General features: G+C 49.4%; 1 protein-coding gene across 1 annotated transcript in view; it reads left to right on the top strand.

The window, feature by feature from the left end:
- The window catches only part of LOC138504592 (ras and EF-hand domain-containing protein-like), a 188,454-nt gene that overhangs the window by 94,403 nt on the left and 70,609 nt on the right, over positions 1 to 23,442 (top strand). The window contains exons 3-4 of the mRNA XM_069625179.1: positions 20,632 to 20,722; positions 21,718 to 21,813. Coding sequence (XP_069481280.1) covers positions 20,632 to 20,722; positions 21,718 to 21,813 — 187 coding nt within the window. The remainder of the gene's footprint in view (positions 1 to 20,631; positions 20,723 to 21,717; positions 21,814 to 23,442) is intronic.

The raw sequence follows: 23,442 nt of genomic DNA, 5'->3' as shown, positions 1-23,442 counted from the left end.
TCTCTGGTGCACTGTGTAGTGCTAAAAAACATGTGCTAAACCACCTTGGTCAGTGCATGTGTTAGCTGCCGTGCAGATGAAGGGTATATCTAATTTTAATTGGTCTTCTCTGTATTGGCAGGTGCAGGTTTAAAAACAAGAAAGAGCTTTCTTCAATGGGTTTCTCTCTGGAGGTTGTTCACCTAAAAGATGAAAGGGACCCCTAGGTATGCGGTCTGGGGGTCCTTTATCGGAACGAGTTGGACCTGTGCAGATGGTGCTATGCACTAGGTCTAGTCGTTCTGTAGCCGACCGGTTTCTGTGGAGCACTGTAGGTGTGCCACATTCATCAGGGCTAGGTAGGGGGCAGCTAGATGTGTGCCCACTATAATTCGTCTACAGCAGCGTAGTCTGCAATACTTGTAGATCTCTCCCCTCTCTGTGTGGTGTAAATGCTCTCCACGGGGGGGGTTGAGGCAGCCCGGAACCTGGAGCAAGAGTCTCGGGTGGTGACCACCTGAGCCTCTTGCTCCAGGTTCCGGGCTAGCGTGACTACAAGTTTGAGCAACACACAGTTCGATACCCCTGAAATAGTCCTCTTTGTTTTGCTTTGTCTTACTTTGATAACATGCCTTCCTTACAACCGCCAGTCCTGGAGCGCAGACTTTCTCAATTTAATGGACCTTTGCAAGAATATTGATATCTTTTTAAGCAGAAAGTTGTTTTCAAAATGCTCTACTGCATAAGACCAGTTTTTGTGGATACCATCAAATGGAGAAGTGGACCCCATTATTGAGCCCCTTGCTTTCTGCTTTTTATACAGTTGTACCAATGTCATTGAAGAGGGAGACCTAAAAGTGGCCCTCGTTGCACCTATCCCACTCATCTCAGCCCCTCCTCCCCATCGTCGATGCATTTCAGCTGTGAGAAACGCTATTCACTCGGACAGCCATTTAGACTGTATCCTAATGATGTCACTGAAGAGCCAAGCTTGCAGTCAGTGGAGCAGGTGGATAGACTGAGACCATGCAGAAGCTGATGATGTCACGACTGAAACTATAACATAGATGAGTTCAACATTAAGCACATATGCATCCCTTCATGAAGCTACACAGGGACGTCATTTCACCAAAATGCCAGGGGTAGCGGAAGTGACATCACACGACCCTTGACCCCTGATGACATCACAGAAAGTGATGTCATTTGACCCCACCGCGAAGTGATATCACGGGAAGCGATGGAACACGACCTTTCAACCATTGACAAAACAGGAAGTGGCATCACATAGCATTGCACACTACGAAAAATATGGTTACGATATCACTATAATGTGATGTACATTTCATACAAGAATGGATCGCCATATGTATCGTTAAGATCAGTGTGTATAGGCCCATATTACCAAATTACTGTGAATGCAAGGAGATGTCCATGACCAAATGATAATGATGTGTTATTATATGGCACTTGCACTTAAGCGCTTTATATAGAAAAAATATACACCCAATATCACCCAACCTGTGGTGGTACTCGTTTATCGACCTCGGAAGGATGAAAGGCTGAGTTGAGGCGTTTAAGGACAGACTAAATCAGTGACTCACCCCCCTGAAGTGAGCCTGAAATAAACCTTTAATGAGTCTAGCAATTATTGTATAGAATTCCAGAAAAACACAATATTTGGTATTCCTATTCTTTCTGATTTAGGGTTAGTGCTGAAAGTGTTAGACTTGTGGCACTCAGGTTCTTATATTTCTTCTGGTTTTTTTTATGGGGCCTGAACAAGAAAGTCAGCCACTACAGAACCAAAAAGCCACATGGTGCTGGCCACAGCGCAGGAGCTTGCAATTAAAAAAAAATAATAATAATAATGGGGGGGTTTTTTGGCTTTTATTTTAGAGGTCGCGAGGGAGACCTCAGAGGTCACAGTTGCGACCTCTGGCGACCCCTAAATGACGTCCCTGAAGCTACACAGATAGTTTAAATTGCTTGCAGACTTGAAGAACGTGCTTATGACTCACTCAGATAGAGGACAGGCATAGAAACCCAAGTTGTACAAGAATACACATGAACTGCTTGCTGATGCTAAATGCAACTAATTTGGGTGGCCATGTAAATCAAGATGGAAGCCATGATTGCATTGAAGTGAATGGAAGGAGCTAAAGGGACTCGAGAATACAGAGAGAAGCTGACACGTGGATTCCGCAGAGATGCGCAGACCAGGCTTCCAGTGCAGCCACTGTACCTACTCTTGCCAAGGACGATGACGGGGGAAGGTTTCATATTGGCAGCCGCGATAGGACACCAGCGTGTGTAAAAACGGAACATTCTCATATATTCAAGCAGGAGAAATCAAGTTTGTGGTCCCTGCACACGTGATCTGAACCTGGAAGACAAAGCCTGTTCATACAAGCCACGCTAAGGTAGCTGTTCCCATCTAACCGAAGGCAGGATGATACAAATGTAGTACCAGGTTCAAAGCCAAATGTTCTGTCTCGAAGCCTAGAGGATTAGCGATAGTAACTTGTTGAGAACATGCAGCACCTTTGGGGTCTTTTTCACCTCCTTGAATAGTTGCACTTGGCCTGGTAACTTTCCAAAGCTCTGAGACTGTGATGATCCTCTTTGACCAATCCCAATCCACCTTCCACGCTAAACTCCTACTGTGTTACATCACCCAATCACAGCACATTAACCTGAAATGCTTGTAGTTTAGCATTTAGGAGGTGGTCATAGGAGGAGCCACCAGATATGTTTTGACCAATTCATGTACTAATCCCCTATACTTTGTGTATATATAATCTACCGTATTCACCAATCCCGTTCCACGGTAGGTTTTTAGGATGTATCTTTATTTTTGTGACATCACACCACCACAAAGTGGGCCGACAGGCTCGAGATCGACGAGAGTATTGGAGAATGCTGTATTGTCCATGCATTGATCGCTGATGATGATTTTTGAATAAACAGTAAACCTTTGTCACAGGGCCTGACTCTTCCGTTTTTCGAGTGCAGGGGATTTCCTCGGCCCAGTTCCTCTTGCTGGTAATCAGGGAGATTAATAACTCCCCTGCCTTAATTCACCATCACCTTAAGTGAGTCTAAAAGTTGATCATATGCCTGCGTGCCACAGCAGCACTGTGGTTTTAGCCCTTGGCTTTCATTTAAGTCGTTTGGTACATTCTGGGAGTTGGACTCTGGTCTTGGCTGGTCTTGGCTCATAATGGGCCAACTGGATTAAAAGTGTCTGAGGACACTGAGCCACCTTGTACCTTAGCTCTAGATAACGGCCATATCAAATGCCTACGCCTCAACGTTGCTTCCTTGTGCAACCACACAGTAAGCAATTGTTGTGTTAAATGCACAAAGGGGTATTCACTGCTGGTGAAATGAGCACTCACTTTGCTCGATTGGAAGCCGCGGAGGTCATCAGAGCGCAGAAGACTAGTTAGCAGTATATTAAATATAATACTTGCATTATGTGACAAGCAGGGGTGTCGCTAGGTCTGGAAAAGATCTGGGGCTACGCTAATGTCTGGCCTGTCGGGACTGTCTGGCCTGTCGGGACTGGGGGCTAGCTAGCCTTTTGCTTGTAGCCCCTGAGCGTCTATCCAGGGCTACAATGAATAGACCAGGGGCTATAGCCCCCCACCCCAGCGACGCCTGAAAACCCGCTGCGCTAGTAGACCAGGATCACAGAGCAGAAAACCCATGCATTGGACTCCACTATTTTGGCAAGGAGGTATTCACATGAACACGGGACAGGCGTGTCTACATCTCTCTCATCGTCACCTCTATCTGGCAACTGCCAGGCGTGCAGCGACAATGAAAAGATCATGTTATCTGTTGCTAAGCACGTGTGTTCGCAGAGATCTCAACTTTCTCCATGTCTGGCGCGAGTAGCTCCTCTAACCCTGTTTCTCTTGCACGTTGGATTTTGTAGTCCTTCGCTCATGCTGCTGGCACAATGCAGCACATTCAAAGAAACGGGGGGGGGGGGGGTGATGTTATGTGAGAACTTTGGCTTTTGTAACCTGGCAGTTTGGATGTATTGCTTAGGCCGTCACCCCCTCTCACCAGCAGGGCAGATTGTGGGCAACCACATGGCACCGTGCCACCGTGACGCCATGTTACCAATGCAGGCTGTTGGTTGCATCTTCCATAAGGTCTGAGGTATTTTAAACAAAATCCCCCGACCAATAGCAGAGCCCTCACAAAAAAAGAGCCATGTGGTGACCCTATGCAAATATGGTACAGCCAAGTTGCCCCCTGCTCTTTATAGCCGACTCCTCCATGCATCCCTCTGAGGTCCAGTATCCGAAGGCCTGTTACTGAGAAAACAAGGACTGGTCCACAGGGGTGGCATCGGGGCGTTTCAACTTTTTCAGTTCAAATGCGCCTCGGGCTCGGGAGAGAGCAAGTAGGCGCCCCCATATTGGCTGTCTTAGGACAAAGCGAAACACTTTTTAATTCAGGACATTAAATGTAAGCTTTGCAACACGCTTGTCTGAGTTATCAAGTTTCCCCTGGCCACGTGTGAGAAGTCCATGAGTCCTGTTTTTTCCTCTTTGGTTTCTCGGACTTCCCAGAATTCCAGACTTCCTACATTTGGCTGCGCAAAACCTGAGCGGCTTTGCCGTCACCTCCCTCAAGCTTCACAGTACCCAGCAGCCTTCTTAGCACCTTGTTGTCTTTTACTCTGGTTTAAACTACATAAACACCTTGATGAGCTCCCTTCTTGCTGCCCGTTCCTTGATCATCTGCAGCAATTACCTCTCTCACTGCATTCCTTTGCCTCCATTTTACATGCATGCAAACATTATCCATTCTGTTCAGGAGACACAAGTCTTTTCCTGGGTTTAACTTTGCATTCTGGGACTTGTAGTCCTGGATGCCCTCATTCTAAACCTAGGACTACAAGTCCCACAATACAAAGTTAAATCCAGGAACAGATAATGTTGCCATGTGTGACTATAATCTAAGCACCACACGGTGCGGGTGTCTCGAGCTGTTCTCCCCAGCTGCAGGCAAACCCCCCCACCAAACATCATGTTGAAATGAGCCCCGACCCCCAGAGCGCGGACAGATCTTAAGTCGGCCCTGCAGTGTGCACATGCTCCCGCGTGTGGCGTGTTGTGCCGGTCCTGGCTTTTTCAATTACATGGTAGTGTTCCTAGTTCATAGTTTTCATTTCCCCCATTCTAAGTATGTGCCAAGGGGGCGCAGTCGGCAAACTAAAGAGCCGGGAATGGCTGCAGCTGGCACACGGCCAGGCAGCTATGCACCGGCTCCAGGACACTTTGCTTTGCATTCTGGTACCTGTAGTCAGGAGCTGCCCCTTGTAAATGATTATCTAGAAGTACCAGGATGCAAAGGAACATGGAAGCCTTGCTGAGGTACACAGAGTAACATGCCAGTATTATCCATTACATGAGGGAGGAGTTGTTAGTCCACTCTTGGACCTGTAGGACTGGATTGCCCCATTACAAAGTAGAGCTCTCAAGTTTCCCCCTAGCCATGCGTGGGCGAAGGCTTTGCAGTACGGGGTTTGCTTTGACTTTTGGAGCTTAACAGTTGTCCCAAAATTCAACTGAAAAATAAAAAAGATGTACCCCAGAATCCAAATGGAAACGCAGGACTAGATTGCCTTCTGGCGCAGGGTCACGGGACACTGAAAGCTGTGTGATCACCCAAGACTACCATTGAATGGTGCCTGCTGGCATGTTGCCATAGGACAACTTGAGGGCGCTTCAACTTCAGCGCCTTGTAAATGAATCATGCGTGTGTTATTTTGCGCCCCCCTTACACTCACACAATATACAATGTGTATGCGTGCCCAAAATGCCTTCTCAGCGGCGGCCCCCATAATCACTGTGTGCCCAGCACTGGAGAGACACTGCAGGTGGAGCGAGGTGTGCTTGTGACCTGTGACCTCGCGGCTGGTCGTCCTATCGCTTGCAGGGGGCGGAGTCGAGTTCCACTGAGGTTTGGATCAAGAACGGGGCTGTGCATGAGGTCTGCTGTATGACTTAATTGCCCCAAGAGTAAGCAGACGCCCCCCGACCCGGAGCAGCATTGAGGACCGGTGCGAAGTAATTGCCACCTTGTTCTGCCCACAGCCACGCCTGGACGCCCCTGTGCACCAGCGGAACGCGTTCCATTGCTGTAGAGCTGCGTTCCGGTTAATCAGCCACTAAGAGGTCGCGAGAGAGCCTGGTACCAAAAAACAACTTCATATCCGAGGAGTGCCACTGATTAAAGATGCCGACTTTCCACAATATATTTGCGAGACGGTAGGTACTTCAGACCTGTTTTTTTAATTTGAATTTTGGGATTTGTAGTCTTGGGTTTCGTTGCGAAAGCTGCGTTCTCTAACGTGCAGTCATAGATTTATAAAAGGGGGGAACTTTCCGAATACATTCCTCCCTGCCAGCATGTAGGGGCGGCGAGGTGGCTAGCGCCTGCACGCATGTACTGGTTTAGGCTTGTAGGGGCGGCGAGGTGGCTAGCGCCTGCACGCATGTACTGGTTTAGGCTTGTAGGGGCGGCGAGGTGGCTAGCGCCTGCAAGCATGTACTGGTTTAGGCTTGTAGGGTCGGCGAGGTGGCTAGCGCCTGCAAGCATGTACTGGTTTAGGCTTGTAGGGGCGGCGAGGTGGCTAGCGCCTGCAAGCATGTACTGGTTTAGGCTTGTAGGGGCGGCGAGGTGGCTAGCGCCTGCAAGCATGTACTGGTTTAGGCTTGTAGGGGCGGCGAGGTGGCTAGCGCCTGCACGCATGTACTGGTTTAGGCTTGTAGGGTCGGCGAGGTGGCTAGCGCCTGCAAGCATGTACTGGTTTAGGCGTGTGGGGTCGGCGAGGTGGCGTGTGGGGTCGGCGAGGTGGCTAGCACCTGCAAGCATGTACTGGTTTAGGCTTGTCGGCGAGGTGGCTAGCACCTGCAAGCATGTACTGGTTTAGGCTTGTAGGGTCGGCGAGGTGGCTAGCGCCTGCAAGCATGTACTGGTTTAGGCTTGTAGGGTCGGCGAGGTGGCTAGCGCCTGCAAGCATGTACTGGTTTAGGCTTGTAGGGTCGGCGAGGTGGCTAGCGCCTGCAAGCATGTACTGGTTTAGGCTTGTAGGGTCGGCGAGGTGGCTAGCGCCTGCACGCATGTACTGGTTTAGGCTTGTAGGGGCGGCGAGGTGGCTAGCGCCTGCACGCATGTACTGGTTTAGGCTTGTAGGGGCGGCGAGGTGGCTAGCGCCTGCACGCATGTACTGGTTTAGGCTTGTAGGGTCGGCGAGGTGGCTAGCGCCTGCAAGCATGTACTGGTTTAGGCTTGTAGGGGCGGCGAGGTGGCTAGCGCCTGCACGCATGTACTGGTTTAGGCTTGTAGGGTCGGCGAGGTGGCTAGCGCCTGCAAGCATGTACTGGTTTAGGCTTGTAGGGGCGGCGAGGTGGCTAGCGCCTGCACGCATGTACTGGTTTAGGCTTGTAGGGTCGGCGAGGTGGCTAGCGCCTGCAAGCATGTACTGGTTTAGGCTTGTAGGGGCGGCGAGGTGGCTAGCGCCTGCACGCATGTACTGGTTTAGGCTTGTAGGGGCGGCGAGGTGGCTAGCGCCTGCAAGCATGTACTGGTTTAGGCTTGTAGGGGCGGCGAGGTGGCTAGCGCCTGCACGCATGTACTGGTTTAGGCTTGTGGGGGCGGCGAGGTGGCTAGCGCCTGCACGCATGTACTGGTTTAGGCTTGTCGGCGAGGTGGCTAGCACCCTCAAGCATGTACTGGTTTAGGCTTGTAGGGTCGGCGAGGTGGCTAGCGCCTGCACGCATGTACTGGTTTAGGCTTGTAGGGTCGGCGAGGTGGCTAGCGCCTGCAAGCATGTACTGGTTTAGGCTTGTAGGGGCGGCGAGGTGGCTAGCGCCTGCACGCATGTACTGGTTTAGGCTTGTAGGGGCGGCGAGGTGGCTAGCGCCTGCAAGCATGTACTGGTTTAGGCTTGTAGGGTCGGCGAGGTGGCTAGCGCCTGCAAGCATGTACTGGTTTAGGCTTGTAGGGTCGGCGAGGTGGCTAGCGCCTGCACGCATGTACTGGTTTAGGCTTGTAGGGTCGGCGAGGTGGCTAGCGCCTGCACGCATGTACTGGTTTAGGCTTGTAGGGGCGGCGAGGTGGCTAGCGCCTGCACGCATGTACTGGTTTAGGCTTGTAGGGTCGGCGAGGTGGCTAGCGCCTGCAAGCATGTACTGGTTTAGGCTTGTAGGGGCGGCGAGGTGGCTAGCGCCTGCACGCATGTACTGGTTTAGGCTTGTAGGGTCGGCGAGGTGGCTAGCGCCTGCAAGCATGTACTGGTTTAGGCTTGTAGGGGCGGCGAGGTGGCTAGCGCCTGCACGCATGTACTGGTTTAGGCTTGTAGGGTCGGCGAGGTGGCTAGCGCCTGCAAGCATGTACTGGTTTAGGCTTGTAGGGTCGGCGAGGTGGCTAGCGCCTGCACGCATGTACTGGTTTAGGCTTGTAGGGTCGGCGAGGTGGCTAGCGCCTGCACGCATGTACTGGTTTAGGCTTGTAGGGGCGGCGAGGTGGCTAGCGCCTGCACGCATGTACTGGTTTAGGCTTGTAGGGTCGGCGAGGTGGCTAGCGCCTGCAAGCATGTACTGGTTTAGGCTTGTAGGGGCGGCGAGGTGGCTAGCGCCTGCACGCATGTACTGGTTTAGGCTTGTAGGGTCGGCGAGGTGGCTAGCGCCTGCAAGCATGTACTGGTTTAGGCTTGTAGGGGCGGCGAGGTGGCTAGCGCCTGCACGCATGTACTGGTTTAGGCTTGTAGGGTCGGCGAGGTGGCTAGCGCCTGCAAGCATGTACTGGTTTAGGCTTGTAGGGGCGGCGAGGTGGCTAGCGCCTGCACGCATGTACTGGTTTAGGCTTGTAGGGTCGGCGAGGTGGCTAGCGCCTGCAAGCATGTACTGGTTTAGGCTTGTAGGGGCGGCGAGGTGGCTAGCGCCTGCAAGCATGTACTGGTTTAGGCTTGTAGGGGCGGCGAGGTGGCTAGCGCCTGCACGCATGTACTGGTTTAGGCTTGTAGGGGCGGCGAGGTGGCTAGCGCCTGCACGCATGTACTGGTTTAGGCTTGTGGGGTCGGCGAGGTGGCTAGCGCCTGCAAGCATGTACTGGTTTAGGCGTGTGGGGTCGGCGAGGTGGCTAGCACCTGCAAGCATGTACTGGTTTAGGCTTGTCGGCGAGGTGGCTAGCACCTGCAAGCATGTACTGGTTTAGGCTTGTAGGGTCGGCGAGGTGGCTAGCGCCTGCAAGCATGTACTGGTTTAGGCTTGTAGGGTCGGCGAGGTGGCTAGCGCCTGCAAGCATGTACTGGTTTAGGCTTGTAGGGTCGGCGAGGTGGCTAGCGCCTGCAAGCATGTACTGGTTTAGGCTTGTAGGGTCGGCGAGGTGGCTAGCGCCTGCACGCATGTACTGGTTTAGGCTTGTAGGGTCGGCGAGGTGGCTAGCGCCTGCACGCATGTACTGGTTTAGGCTTGTAGGGTCGGCGAGGTGGCTAGCGCCTGCAAGCATGTACTGGTTTAGGCTTGTAGGGGCGGCGAGGTGGCTAGCGCCTGCACGCATGTACTGGTTTAGGCTTGTAGGGGCGGCGAGGTGGCTAGCGCCTGCAAGCATGTACTGGTTTAGGCTTGTAGGGTCGGCGAGGTGGCTAGCGCCTGCAAGCATGTACTGGTTTAGGCTTGTAGGGTCGGCGAGGTGGCTAGCGCCTGCACGCATGTACTGGTTTAGGCTTGTAGGGTCGGCGAGGTGGCTAGCGCCTGCAAGCATGTACTGGTTTAGGCTTGTAGGGGCGGCGAGGTGGCTAGCGCCTGCACGCATGTACTGGTTTAGGCTTGTAGAGTAGGCGAGGTGGCTAGCGCCTGCAAGCATGTACTGGTTTAGGCTTGTAGGGTCGGCGAGGTGGCTAGCGCCTGCAAGCATGTACTGGTTTAGGCTTGTAGGGGCGGCGAGGTGGCTAGCGCCTGCACGCATGTACTGGTTTAGGCTTGTAGGGGCGGCGAGGTGGCTAGCACCTGCACGCTTGCACTGGTATAGGCTTTGGACATAAAGTCCTTAATCAGTAACATGTCATGCACAGGATGGGATGCAGAATAACTCTTACACCAAATAATCTGACTGACCCAGGAATAAGTCAAATTTTGACTGTTTTAATACAACGGATGTTCCCTCGAGCTCTCAATACCTTTTTATAAGAAACACATAATATGCAAACATTTGTCATACATGATGTCATACTAGGTGGCAAATAAGAAAAACCTATGCGGGATTGTGATACGCTCGAGGGGAACATCTAAATATACGTTCGTTAGGGATTGTGATTGGGTATCTGACAGGTGGACAACTTAAGACTACCTCTAATGCAAGTCGTCCTCAACACCTATTAAGTACACAGAATACTATTGGTTCTCAAACTCTAAGGCCATTTGTTAAATGGCCCTCTACAATTGGTTGACACGCTCGTTCCCTGTCTGGAATATTCGGTTCCTCGGCAGCACGTAAGCTCATACCTAGGTCGTGGGGGTACGACTTGACTTTGCTTCCCACCCTATTAGCCCCACATCTCTCATCACCCATGCCTTCTGCCGTGAAGATTGTCTTTGAACTTGGCCTTGCAGAATATTCTCATCTCTGGGAGTATAAGGAGTGTGGGCACATGCTTATCACAGTTCTGAGAGAAAGGGGGAAGCGGTGGGCTCTAGAAATTACCACTTCTGTGCTTAGCTCGGTTTTTAGTTGGTTGTGCTAGCTCTGTGCAGGGTCACGGGTGGAAAGGGGTGAACCCAGTACCTCTTGTAATGGAATAGTAGAACAGATCCTGGTTACCTTGCAAGGGAAGGGCTTTTTTGGATGAATCATCAAAAGATTCTCGCGCTAGATGCAGTGTTTCAAAGTGTATTTCTTGTCCGTAGTGTAGACACTTAGTCTAAGAAGTGGTCAGCCGACACATGTTTCGACCCCGGAGGGTCCTTCTCAAGGCAGGTTGGATTTAGAAGCTCCAGGGGTTTGTAGCCTCAGGTAGTTCGAAGGGTGCCGTTTGGCGATTGGGTGGTCTTTTTGTAGTTCATGGCTACTATTGTAGTCAAGTCTTGTATGCTGTGCTGGAGCATTGAATAGTCCTGACGGGGGCATAGCTGACCAGTGGCTCTATGCCACGTGATACCTTGGGCCTTTCTTGTCTCTTAACTGTGCTGTGCATGCTGGGGTTTGTAGTTTCTTCTTTTCCGTTACAAGAATGAGCATACACGTCCTGGCATGCAAAGTGAAAAGCCAGACCCAGCACATGGCATGGGGCAACTTGGCAGCTACGCAAACAGCCCCCCTTCCCCCATATTCTACCTCATACTTGCCAACCATACTTTTAAGCAATCCTACCGCCTACCGATTTAGTGGCAATAAATACCAATTATGTATTTCTTTTTTAATTTTTTTAAACATTTAAAAAAAAAAAAAGTTAATTATATATTATACATTTTTTTTGTTGGCCTGCATTTAGCAGCCTGTTCAGCCATGGTTGCAGGGTGCGCAAGTACACAGAATCCGAGGAACGTTCTTCATTGGGGATGTGTCCAAGCTGCTGCTTTTATAATGGTGTGTTCTTACTGGCAGCAGTCAGCAGACCAGCGCGCCAGTGCAACCTCCCCAGACTCTCAGAGGCGCCCATGAGATCCCCTCCAACACTTGTGGATATCAACAGCCACACGTTTCATGTGCTAGTCTCGCCACTTCCACCCGCCTGCATGTGCACTATGCTATTTCTTCAGCGTAGCTGCACAACGCAGAGCCCCTTTCTCCGGCACCTGCTACATACTTGCCAACCCTACTGATTTAGGCGGTAGGATACTGCTTTTTAAGCAGTCCTACCAATTTAGTGGCAACAAATACCTATTTTTTTTTTAAGTACATTTATTTTTAATTTTTTCAATATTTTTGAAAGTTTAAGATTCTTACAGATTTTTGGTCACTGAATGTTGGCATGTATGCTACCTATTGGCCTCATGCCAATATATGGTGGTTTGTAGGTGAGGGGTGTTCCTGCGTACACTTAATCATATTTTGGGGTGCTTTAAAGTAAACATTAGGGAGACATATTGATTTTCCACGAACATGTAGTAATTTTCTTGGGACTAGTTTTGACTACCCCGGGCATGTCAAGAAGAAATCCAATTTTCTTTCAGGTAAAAGGTGGGGAAACCCAGGCCAGCGTTTCCAAATAAATAAGAGAATTGACTAGAGTGGAGCCTGGAAGAAAGGCGCTAACTAATGTAATCTACTGAAGCACGCAGGAAGCGTCCCCGGAAGTGCGCCACTCTACGTGTGTTGCTCTCTGTCTAGTTTCGCAGGAAGCGTCCCTGGAAGTGCGCCACTCTACGTGTGTTGCTCTCGGTCCAATGATCGCAGGAAGCGTCCCCGGAAGTGTGCCACTCTACGTGTGTTGCTCTCTGTCTAGTGATCGCAGGAAGCGTCCCCGGAAGTGCGCCACTCTACGTGTGTTGCTCTCTGTCTAGTGATCGCAGGAAGCGTCCCCGGAAGTGCGCCACTCCTACGTGTGTTGCTCTCTGTCTAGTGATCGCAGGAAGCGTCCCTGGAAGTGCGCCACTCTACGTGTGTTGCTCTCTGTCTAGTGATCGCAGGAAGCGTCCCCGGAAGTGTGCCACTCCTACGTGTGTTGCTCTCTGTCTAGTGATCGCAGGAAGCGTCCCCGGAAGTGCGCCACTCTACGTGTGTTGCTCTCTGTCTAGTGATCGCAGGAAGCGTCCCCGGAAGTGCGCCACTCTACGTGTGTTGCTCTCTGTCTAGTGATCGCAGGAAGCGTCCCCGGAAGTGCGCCACTCTACTTGTGTTCCTCTCTGTCGAATGATCGCAGGAAGCGTCCCCGGAAGTGCGCCACTCTACTTGTGTTCCTCTCTGTCGAATGATCGCAGGAAGCGTCCCCGGAAGTGCGCCACTCTACTTGTGTTCCTCTCTGTCTAGTGATCGCAGGAAGCGTCCCTGGAAGTGCGCCACTCTACGTGTGTTGCTCTCGGTCCAGTGATCGCAGCACACAAGAAGCGTACCTGGAAGTGTGCCACTCCACGTGTGTTCCTCTCTGTCGAATGATCGCAGGAAGCGTCCGCGGAAGTGCGCTACCCTGTGTGTTCCTCTCTGTCTAGTGATCGCAGGAAGCATCCCCGGAAGTGCGCCACTCTACGTGTGTTGCTCTCGGGTCCAGTGATCGCAGCACGCAAGAAGCGTCCCCGGAAGTTCGCCACTCTACGTGTGTTCCTCTCTGTTGAATGATCGCAGGACGTAGGAAGCGTCCCGGAAGTGTGCCACCCTGTGTGTTCCTCTCAGTCGAATGATCGCAGGAAGCGTCCTCGGAAGTGCGCCACTCTTCATGTGCTGCTCTCTATCCAAAGATGATGATACTGTGTCCGCGTGCCATTATTTCACACAGGTCTGCAATTTATTCAATTCCTCAACTGGCACTATCTCGCTCCATCACGCTTGGGCCTCAGGGCTGCACTAGGAATGAAAAGCAATCCTAGAAAATGGACTACCAAGATCCGGTCCCTGGTGGCCGGACTGCCCCAGACTGGGAGACCTGGTCAATGAAGGTTTCTCCCTCCCCAGCCCCATGGTACTGGTGACCGTCCCCTCTCTCCAGCAGCGATACGGCCCACCACTGCTACATAATAATAATAATAATAAGCTTGCTGACACCCCGAAGGCGACAATTCCCCAACTTCTGCACAGAGCAGATGAGGGCTTCTTGATGGTGTGACACCCCCTCCCTCAAGAGCGCCCTATGCGTACACCCCCTAACATGGCTGTAATGCTTGCAAAGGGAAGGGTGTGGGGCACGGGTTCTGGGTCCACATCACCAAGGCTGAAGGCCGCGCCTGGCCCACATGCCCGTCATTGTGTTTAGAGGCAGAATTGAACTCAAGGGGGTGCATATGTGGCTCTGTACCTGCCAACATGCAAGCCTGACCTGGGGTTTTGGAAAGTTGGGCTCATTCACCGATAAATACAGGGCTTTTCCCATTCTGTTCTACCAGGAAATTGTGCCACGCCATCTTGTCCACCTAAGACCTGGGGTGACCCTTGCTCCCTCTGTCCTCTGATTTCCTGTTTTAAAACGTATTCCCCAAAACTAGGGTAACTTTTTTTGTTTTTCAGGACACCCCTCCACAAATACGTTCCTGACCCTAACAGATGCATAACATTAAAACTAAAACTAAATTACTAAGTACTTCCCTGTTGACCTGTCTCTTGAATTGCACATTATTATCACTGTGACCATCAACTCGCAAGGAGGGGGTAAGTGGGCCTTGGACTTTAGTGGCCAGCAGGAAGGTGGGCAATGCTCTTTGGTGGGCCTTGTGCTTGGCTGGCCAGCAGGAAGGTGGGCAATGCTCTTTGGTGGGCCTTGTGCTTGGCTGGCAGCAGGAAGGTGGGCGATGCTCTTTGGTGGGAACTTGTGCTTGGCTGGCCAGCAGGAAGGTGGGCAATGCTCTTTGGTGGGCCTTGTGCTTGGCTGGCCAGCAGGAAGGTGGGCAATGCTCTTTGGTAGGCCTTGTGCTTGGCTGGCCAGCAGGAAGGTGGGCAATGCTCTTTGGTGGGCCTTGTGCTTGGCTGGCCAGCAGGAAGGTGGGCAATGCTCTTTGGTGGGCCTTCTGCTTGCAGGCCAGCAGGGAGGTGGGAAATGCTCTTTGGTGGGCCTTGTGCTTGGCAGGCCAGCAGGAAGGTGGGCAATGCTCGACAGTGGGCCTTTTGCTTGGCTGGCCAGCAGGAAGGTGGGCAATGCTCTTTGGTGGCCCGTGTGCTTGGCTGGCCAGCAGAAAGGTGGGCAATGGTCTTTGGTGGCCCTTGTGCTTGCAGGCCAGCAGGAAGGTGGGCAATGCTCGACAGTGGGCCTTTTGCTTGGCTGGCCAGCAGGAAGGTGGGCAATGCTCTTTGGTGGGCCTTGTGCTTGGCTGGCCAGCAGGAAGGTGGGAAATGCTCTTTGGTGGGCCTTGTGCTGTGGTGGCCGGTGGGCAATGCTCTTTGGTGGGCCTTGTGCTTGGCTGGCCAGCAGGAAGGTGGGCAATGCTCGATGGTGGGCCTTGTGCTTGGCTGGCCAGCAGAGCTGTGTACAATACACAGAGGAACATGACCCGCCTATGTTGTTTGCGCAACTTCTTGCCTGCCGCCCTGACATGGGACACTATCGGGGTGCTCAAGTTTCCCAATTCCCATGCATTAGGATTCCATCTACTTCTTTTTTTCCTTGGAAATCTGGGACTTGTAGTTTTACCTTAAACGTCTTATATTTAGGACGGCAAATCCCACAATTCTAAGAACTGAAATTGATGAAGCCACTGTTCTCACCCATGGAACTGGAACAGGCACTCGGCGGGCACGTGGGTGAGCAGGTGGGCAGGCAGGAGGGTGGGCAGGCGGGTGAGCAGGTGGGTAGGCAGGAGGGTGGGTAGGCGGGTGGGCAGGTGGGTGAGCAGGCAGGTGGGTGGGTGGGCAGGCAGGTGGGTGGGTGGGCAGGTGGGTGAGCGGGTAGGCAGGTGGGTGAGCGGGTAGGCAGGTGGGTGAGCAGGCAGGCAGGTGGGTGAGCAGGCAGGCAGGTGGGTGAGCAGGCAGGCAGGCAGGTGTTGGTCGTAGACCTCCTCCCTTCAGAACCCATGCCGCCCCCACTGACTCCCTTGCCTACTGTTTACGCCGGGATAGAAAGGGCCCTTTAGTCCAGTCCCGTGAGAAATCCAAAAACTGCAACTGGGAGACGAGGGTACGGCAAACTGCACCTCCCAGCGTGCTTTGGGAGACGAGGGTAGGGTACGGCAAACTGGGCCGACCAGTTGCGGTTGACAAGGAGCCAGGTGATTCACACTAAAATATGTGTTGCTTTAGAGAAAGATGCAACGGCCGGTTGCACTTTCCCCGTAGTCACAACAGGCGCCCAACCGCCCTGTATCGCATCAGCCCGGCCTGGTGGGCACCGGGCGGGGCTGCGCTGGGGTCCAGCTGGCACAGGGCGGAGTCGAGCTGTGTTCATCAGGTGGCCCTCTCTCCCGGGTTCCCACAGCCCTTGGTGGGCAGCTGGCCCACTCCCGGGTCCGCGGACTTGAATCCGGACTTGCCGTCTGCCTCCAGGTGAGGACCGTGTATTCCTGTGTTCAGCACTGTTATCCTGGTGTGCTGTCGCATGCATGGAACTATCTTTTATCAACCGTTAAATCTTATTTAATTGTTTAACCAGTTCCGTGCAGACCCTACTTTGGAGACTGTCGTGATTTGTATATTAAAAGATACAAAAGATGACCTTCTTATAAGGCGTTTGTTTGTTAAATGCTTTTAATACTTCCCAACATGTCCCCGAATGGTGTATCAAACCCAGGAATGGACTCGTCTCCCAGGTGGAATGCATAACACTGGCATGCATAGGGAAGCCCCTGTGAGGGCACTGGGAATGTTGGCAGCGGTCTGTGCAGATGGCAGCTGGCAGATGCAGCAGGTCTTTAGAGTCTGCAAACCTTCTGGATTCTGCACCGAGTGTCCGTGCAGTGTAAATACATGTGGCCAGTTTTAAATCCCAGGGAGGGTATCTGTGGGAGCGAGGGTATCTCTGGTTTTCTTCCAACCTTGCGCTGTCCCCCTGCAGAGCCCACACTTTCCATGACAGTGTGTTTGGCTTCTAGGTCGCACTTAACAACTGGGTGTCACTCGGATTCAGCCGAATGTTGAATGGAACATGTATCCTGTGGCTTTATTGAGCGACCAGTGCTTGTGTGTTAATTGAGCCATTGTGCATTCTAGGACATTTACTCATCTGGGATGGGTGCGGAGGCAGTGGATGCATCTGTAATTAATGGCCCAAAGCTGATTCTGGGGCAGGCCTCTGTCCTGGATAAGGGCCCGTTCGGAAGAGCGCGATCTAATAGTCGTGTTTGTGGACCTTTGTGATGATTCAAGCATATGGCATTCTGGGGCATGCAGTCCACTGCCCCATGTTAGGCAGAAAACATTGTAGGTTATGTCACCCCGTTGGCCCTTATAGTGTTATATTGAGAGACCCCCCTTAACCTGGGGGAGTTCCTTCCTGCCCCAAATTAAGGACCGCTTCAGCACTTTGCATATGTTTTCTTTAGCGCTGGCCCTATGGAAGACTCGTATAGAGCCACATACCCCCCCCCCCACTCCCTTTTGCCCACAGTGAGCCAAGAACCAGGGCCGGGGATAGAAAGAATATATATTTATTTAAATTCTATGCTCGATGAACAACCACTTTATTAATTTAATTACACACTCCATCTTCACTGTGGCAGAAAACAGATTCAATTACGAAACACACTTTTAGGGGGTTCCTTTGTAAAGGCACTTCTTCTGACCTTTACTTTTGTCTCACAAACATGGAACACAGGCTAAATTAACTGGTCCAAACTAAAACTCTTTCCCCCATGAACTCCCTTGTATGTAGAATTTCAATAATAACAATATGGCACAATACAGGAACGTAATCTTCAACGTTTCTTGCTGAGAGTTCGTGTTCAAACATAGGCACTAGTTCACCTTCACGGATTGATGCATGGAGTTCCCGCGCACTCAAAATGCCAGCAGTTTGAAATGACACGTTTGCAAAAACACTGGTGGCTATATTGTTCAATGGAGAATCACACTTTGCATTTCACTTGGTCAACTGCCCCACCCCCCCCCCACACCCTGCACCCCAGCATCCAAAACTCAGGCAACAAATGCATGCCGCACACCTCTGTTTAAAGTCCAGGTTTAGGAAGTTTGGACAGTTTAGGAATAATGACACGCTGTGACTGAATTGCCAGGGCTACAGATTGGGGACAGTTATTAAATGCGTTTGCGGGGCCAAGGGCACTCCTTTGTGAAATACAATGTTGGAAGAGTAGTGGCAATTCGGCATTTCATTTTAAGAACCAGTATCTTTTGGTGTGAAAGGCAAGGTTTGGGAGTGGGTCAACACCTTTTTGTTTTAAAGGCAAGATTTGGGGATGGTGAAAATTATCAATTTTGTTTTGCTGGAAAGTATATCTTTGCTTTAAAAACAAGTTTTGGTAAGGCGGTATCAGTTGGGCATTTTGTTTTATAGAAGGACACCTCTTTTCATTAGAGAAGTCAGGGGTAAACAGGAAAAAATCAAGCCACCCCAATTACTTTGACTATCTTGAATCTTTCCACTAGGAGAGAGGGTGGTAGTTTCAAATTCTTCCAAGCTCCCCCTTTGTCAATCTATTTGAGAGTTAGTTAAATTAATGTGCAGTCAAATATGCTAAGGATCTATACCATTTTCCCCCCCACCCACTAATGGAAGGGAACCCACTGATATTGAATAGATCCCCCACGCTGACATTTGGTTGGACAATCTATGTATTTTTGGTACTCTTTGGGCTTGGCACTCATGGAGACTGAGCAGGACTCCGCTGTTCGGGAAAAACTGGATTCTGGCCAGCACTTCAGTCAATTGGATCCAACAGCAATTCTCCCTCTATGGCTCCAGGGAAGTATCACAGCCTCTGTTTTTCTCCCCAGCAATGGAATCTCCAGCCCTCTTCCAATATTTCCACCCAGATCTCCTTTGGTGATTTTAAGCAGCTGTCCCTTCTTAAATAGCGCAAGACCTGTTTTACTCTCTATGGAAAGTAAACATTAGGCAGTACTAACTTATGATCTCACAACCAGGATTTGACATTTTAGATTTCTCCACCCTCCAAGTCTAGCCCCTCTCTATTGGTTCAGGAATCTAGAAAATAAATATTGCAACTCCTCTTTGATATTCCCATTTTCGTTTTCCATGTCCAATTTTAACCAAAAGTCCCTACATGGCAACAGTTTGTAATTTTACAATAACTGCCATCATTTACAGATATTAATATTCCTCTCCTTATGACGGATCTGTGAAACTTTCATTTTGGCACTTCATTACACAGGCACGTTATGATTATTTGCCCTTTTCACAAAAAGTATAATAGTTATGAACATGAAATTTAATCTCAAGATACCTAATTTTATAACCCATCAGACCACCAATTCTTAAAATCAGGACATTTGCGGGGCAGCCAGAAACACATTTTGGCTTGCTATTGCAATACCATAAGTCACTTGTGTATACATTTTATTTCAACTAAATCGCCTTGACGGTATCTTTTTAAAATGGAATTTGAATGAACACAGTGCTGCTTATCGTTGCTGAGAAAGCCACTAGTTATGATAGTCCATTTGAACCGATGGGCACTCTTTAGCATATATGCAAATCTTAATTTTAATTTCTCCATGTAAGTTTCATTTCTCTGCAAGCATGTGACCAGAGCCTCTTGGGGTGAATGTATAAGGCCAGAGTAAAAGTCATTAGCTTTTTTTAAAGTTGGTGGGCTGAGGAGATCCTTATCATGCAGCAGGCAGTTCACCTGTACCCAGTGATGCCATGCTGACATCTGGCACTTTGTCCTTTAATCTGAAGTTGACCACAATTTTGATCTCTAACCTTATATTTTATAAGCATTTTTCCCATCCAGGGCTGGGCCAGTGTCAATCTGTCCCTGTCATAAATGCCTTGAGTGTACATTTCCCTTCCAGATAAGGAGCCAGGCAGGCCTTGAAAATCTGCCCATGAACAAGAATCGTGAGTGTCTCTGCCCTAAATGGGATTTACATGTGACCCATGGAAACAATAGCTTCTTTCAATTGTTGCTGGTATTTTGCATGTGAAGCAAATTACACATTTAAATACATGGCATCTTGCCACCACACACACTCTTTTTCCTGATATATTTATTTTGATAGGGGGAACATTATTTTTCTCATGTCTCAATTTAAAACGCATATGCAAGGCCATTTTTGTTTGTGTTTGAAAACTCTGCTTTTCCTTTAGAAGGAGCCTTTGATTTTTGTCTTGCAAATGTGAATTGAATGCTGATATTTGTGTGTTTTAGAACTATAAAAATGTGTGGTTTGTACATTTTTAATCCCTTTTCTTCATGCGTGGACAAGCTTGGTCAACTTTGTTCAAAGGTATGAGTTATGGAACTTTGTACCTCACAAGCAAAAATGCCATCACGGAGACGCACCTTCTCGAGGGAAAATACGACTTAATTCCACAGTGTGGACAAATTCACTCTTGGGAGGCGGGGTTCAAATTCAAAATGTAATTTGTATCCCCCTTTCCTGCTGAAGTTTGGGGCTCTCTCACTGTTGTATGGGCAAATTCAAAAATTCATGCAACACACCCTACCCACTCATTAGTACAGAAAGTAAAAAGCATTAATTTGGCTCAGGTTCTAGTGGGTGTCATTAATATTTGGGCATTTTCGCCTGTGTGACAGTAAGTTCCTGTCTGATGAATGTTAGTGGGGTACTCCATCCCCAATCTTTAGACTCCCCAGACACTGGTTAGGAATAAGAGTGGGGCCGGGGGTGGACTGGCCTGTAGAGATTTCTCACTAGGCCTCAGCACCCTGGGCCTCTTTTGTGTGATAAACTATTGTATGTCCACATTTTCTCATTAGATAATGCTGATCTTGCTGAAACTGTGTAAGATGGGGCCACTTTGACCCAAGACAGTGGTTGCATTTCGCATTGAACCTTCAATGATGTGCCATCTTCTGCTTTTGTTTCCTGTTACCCCGTCACCAGGAGTGAGGAGATGGCATCTGTGCAGTTGGCAGAACTGGAAGACGACTTGCAGCAGCAGGTGGCAAAGGCTGAGAGTAAAGCACGAGAAGAGGTGAGGGTTGATGGGTTTAGTGTCCTCCGTGGGCTTCCATGGTCTTAAGTTTGGTGTCAGGGCAACAATCACATCTGGTTTTCAGGATGACCACATACTATGGAAATAGCTGGCAATTTCCATACAATATTCCTGAGTTTGATCGACACCGACATCCCTGTTCTTCAAATACACTACTTTTCCAGGTCTTCCTGTTCAGTTTTGGTTGGCTTCTAAATGTTATCAAATGTCCGAAAGTGTGACTACAAAGAACTGAGTGGGATGAAGTCCATGCCTGTTGGTACTGAAGCACTGAATATGAATGACATTTAGCCTTCTGCTTCAAGTTCATCCAACATCGTGTTTGTTGTCTGACACCCACATCTTGTTCCCAAATATATTTATTTTGACTTTCACTTTTTTCAGCCTAATCAAATGCTGACCACTCTTTTTTTCATAAACAAGATTAGTCAAAGGTGGTCCAACCAGCTTGTGCTTTATCCTTCTCAAACTGGAACCACCCTTCTTGGACGTCAGCCCAGCTTGAATCCATACCAGTGTCTTGAGCTCAGGATTGTCTCATGCCAGCCACTCTTTTTACCCTAATTGAACCCAGACCGCCACGTCACGCCTATGATAGTCGGATGCCAGCCACAGCCTTGTTGAATCCATAATCTCATTCTTGCGCGTTGGGCTTGGCCTATCCAGGTGGCCAAACTTCTCCGTCTTTGATCTCGACCAATCTACACCTTGCTTTTCTCATTCCTCCGTCTAATGCACCCCATATCGCACTGCACAGGCCAGGAACTTGCCAGAAAGCCAGTCACTTATGTAATGTGTTGCTGATGTCTGTTTACTGTTCTGTGGGAGTTCAGTATTGGGAAGGGGTCTTCTGTTGGGCACGTTCACACATGTATTTCTCTGCTTCTGTTCTTCTGATGTACACAGTTGCTGTTTAAGCATCTCCAGGTAGCCACATAGTTTTGATGTTGTTCTCTGCTTCCTTCCTTTGCCAGGAGCGGCAGAAACTTGAACTCGCTGTCCTGGAGCTGCAGAGAAGACATGCCATCGAGCTCTCGGAGATGCAGTCCCTGGTTGACCGGTTAAGTAAGGTGATAAAAGCACGTATATGGCACCCACTCACCACTTAATCTCCCTTTGCACTAAACCGATAGGGACAGAACCAGTGCGTGATACATCGAGTTCCTCTGGAGCGTGGGAAAGGGGGCGTGGGTTAGCATTATGTCAAGTCTGAGGCGACCCGGGAATCATTTCATGCAGTAGCTTTGAGAGACACCTCTCGGGTGGCTTTCATTTTAGCGTCCATAAGATTTCTAGAGCGAACGTTCAGACTGATGGTCATTTAGTGACTGCCTTGTGTTCTCAAGAACCAGTAGGAAATGTGAATTTATTATGTTCATACTAAGACTGAAATGTCTATCTTACTGTCTACACTATGGGCAAATGCCCACAGGCCTGAAGGGTAAAGATGTCTTTATATATGTCCTGTGCTTTCTTGATGTATTGTATGACCTTTTTTGTAGAATTGGCATAACCTTTTCTATGGAATGTGTATTTGTGAAGTGTTATTTAACATAACACTTCAAAAAGTAGTAATGTCGTGCAGTACACAACGTTTTGAAGCGGGAGAATGTTACACTTGGTATCATTTAACTTTAGGAGACACATTCTTTTAAGAAAGTAATCTTTTCTTAAATGGGGTATGGGGCTTTTATTGGCAAGAAACCTATTTGAATCCATACTGCTGTGCAGGGGGCAAAGGGCTATGCATGGTTGGCATCCCCTTTACTTCCTGTTTTTGGTAAGTTGGGAGTATTTGCCACTTTCTATTGAGTACAAGTGGCTGGTACACAGCAAGTCTATAGGTTCACTACTCCATGTACAAGTGGTGCTTGCATAGAAATCGGTTCAAGGCCGGCTGAGTAAGTGGTCCTTGATGGCCCTGAGCACTGTTTTAAGTTTCCCTAAGATTTTCATTCTCTTCAGAACGAGTATCCAGCTGGTTGCCTTCCACTGCAAAAGCCTTGGTGCCCGAGCAGAGACCTTTCCAATTTATTGAAATAACTTCATGTGATGAAATTATGTCTCGCGACTAAGTCGGCACCACAAACCCACATAAAAAGCTTCTCTTTGCGACGATGCAATTGAATGTCTGTGAGCTCTATGCCAGAGGTTTTCCAGAGTTTCTTTCGTCGAAACACACTTTGCCTATTTCCCCAATCTCTCCGCCCCCGCCGCCCAAAATGCAGGGGATCCACACCCTCCTCCCCCTCTACCCACCCCTTCTATGGACACCTTACCCCCAAATTATCTGCAATTTTTGAAAGAAAACCTTGTAACAAATTTTCGAGTGTATTTCGGCAAAGGTATGGAATGCCCTAAAAATATTTTTCTTGTGTATATAGTTGTAAAACAATACAATAAAACGTCAATTTACATCTAGACAATAATTCCCTTTCAATAAAAACAAATCATTATCCCATACATATTACAAATATTTAAAATGCAGCTGCATCGCTTGTTGGTCACCATACTAACCCCCTCACAGCATACATCCTATGCATATTTACTTGATTAAAATTCCACTTCCAAACTGAATTTAAGAAAATGCATAAATGCCTCTGAAGGCGATTCAATGAGCTGCAACTTTCCAAACCTGAAGTATCTCAACCGTTAGTCCCCTACTATACCCTGAAACACCTCGGCCAAAAATGATCATG

The sequence above is a fragment of the Ambystoma mexicanum genome, chromosome 11 (genome assembly GCF_040938575.1).
Source record: "Ambystoma mexicanum isolate Mex_15411 chromosome 11, UKY_AmexF1_1, whole genome shotgun sequence".
NCBI lineage: Eukaryota > Metazoa > Chordata > Amphibia > Caudata > Ambystomatidae > Ambystoma > Ambystoma mexicanum.
This window is presented reverse-complemented; position numbering and strand designations above follow the sequence as displayed.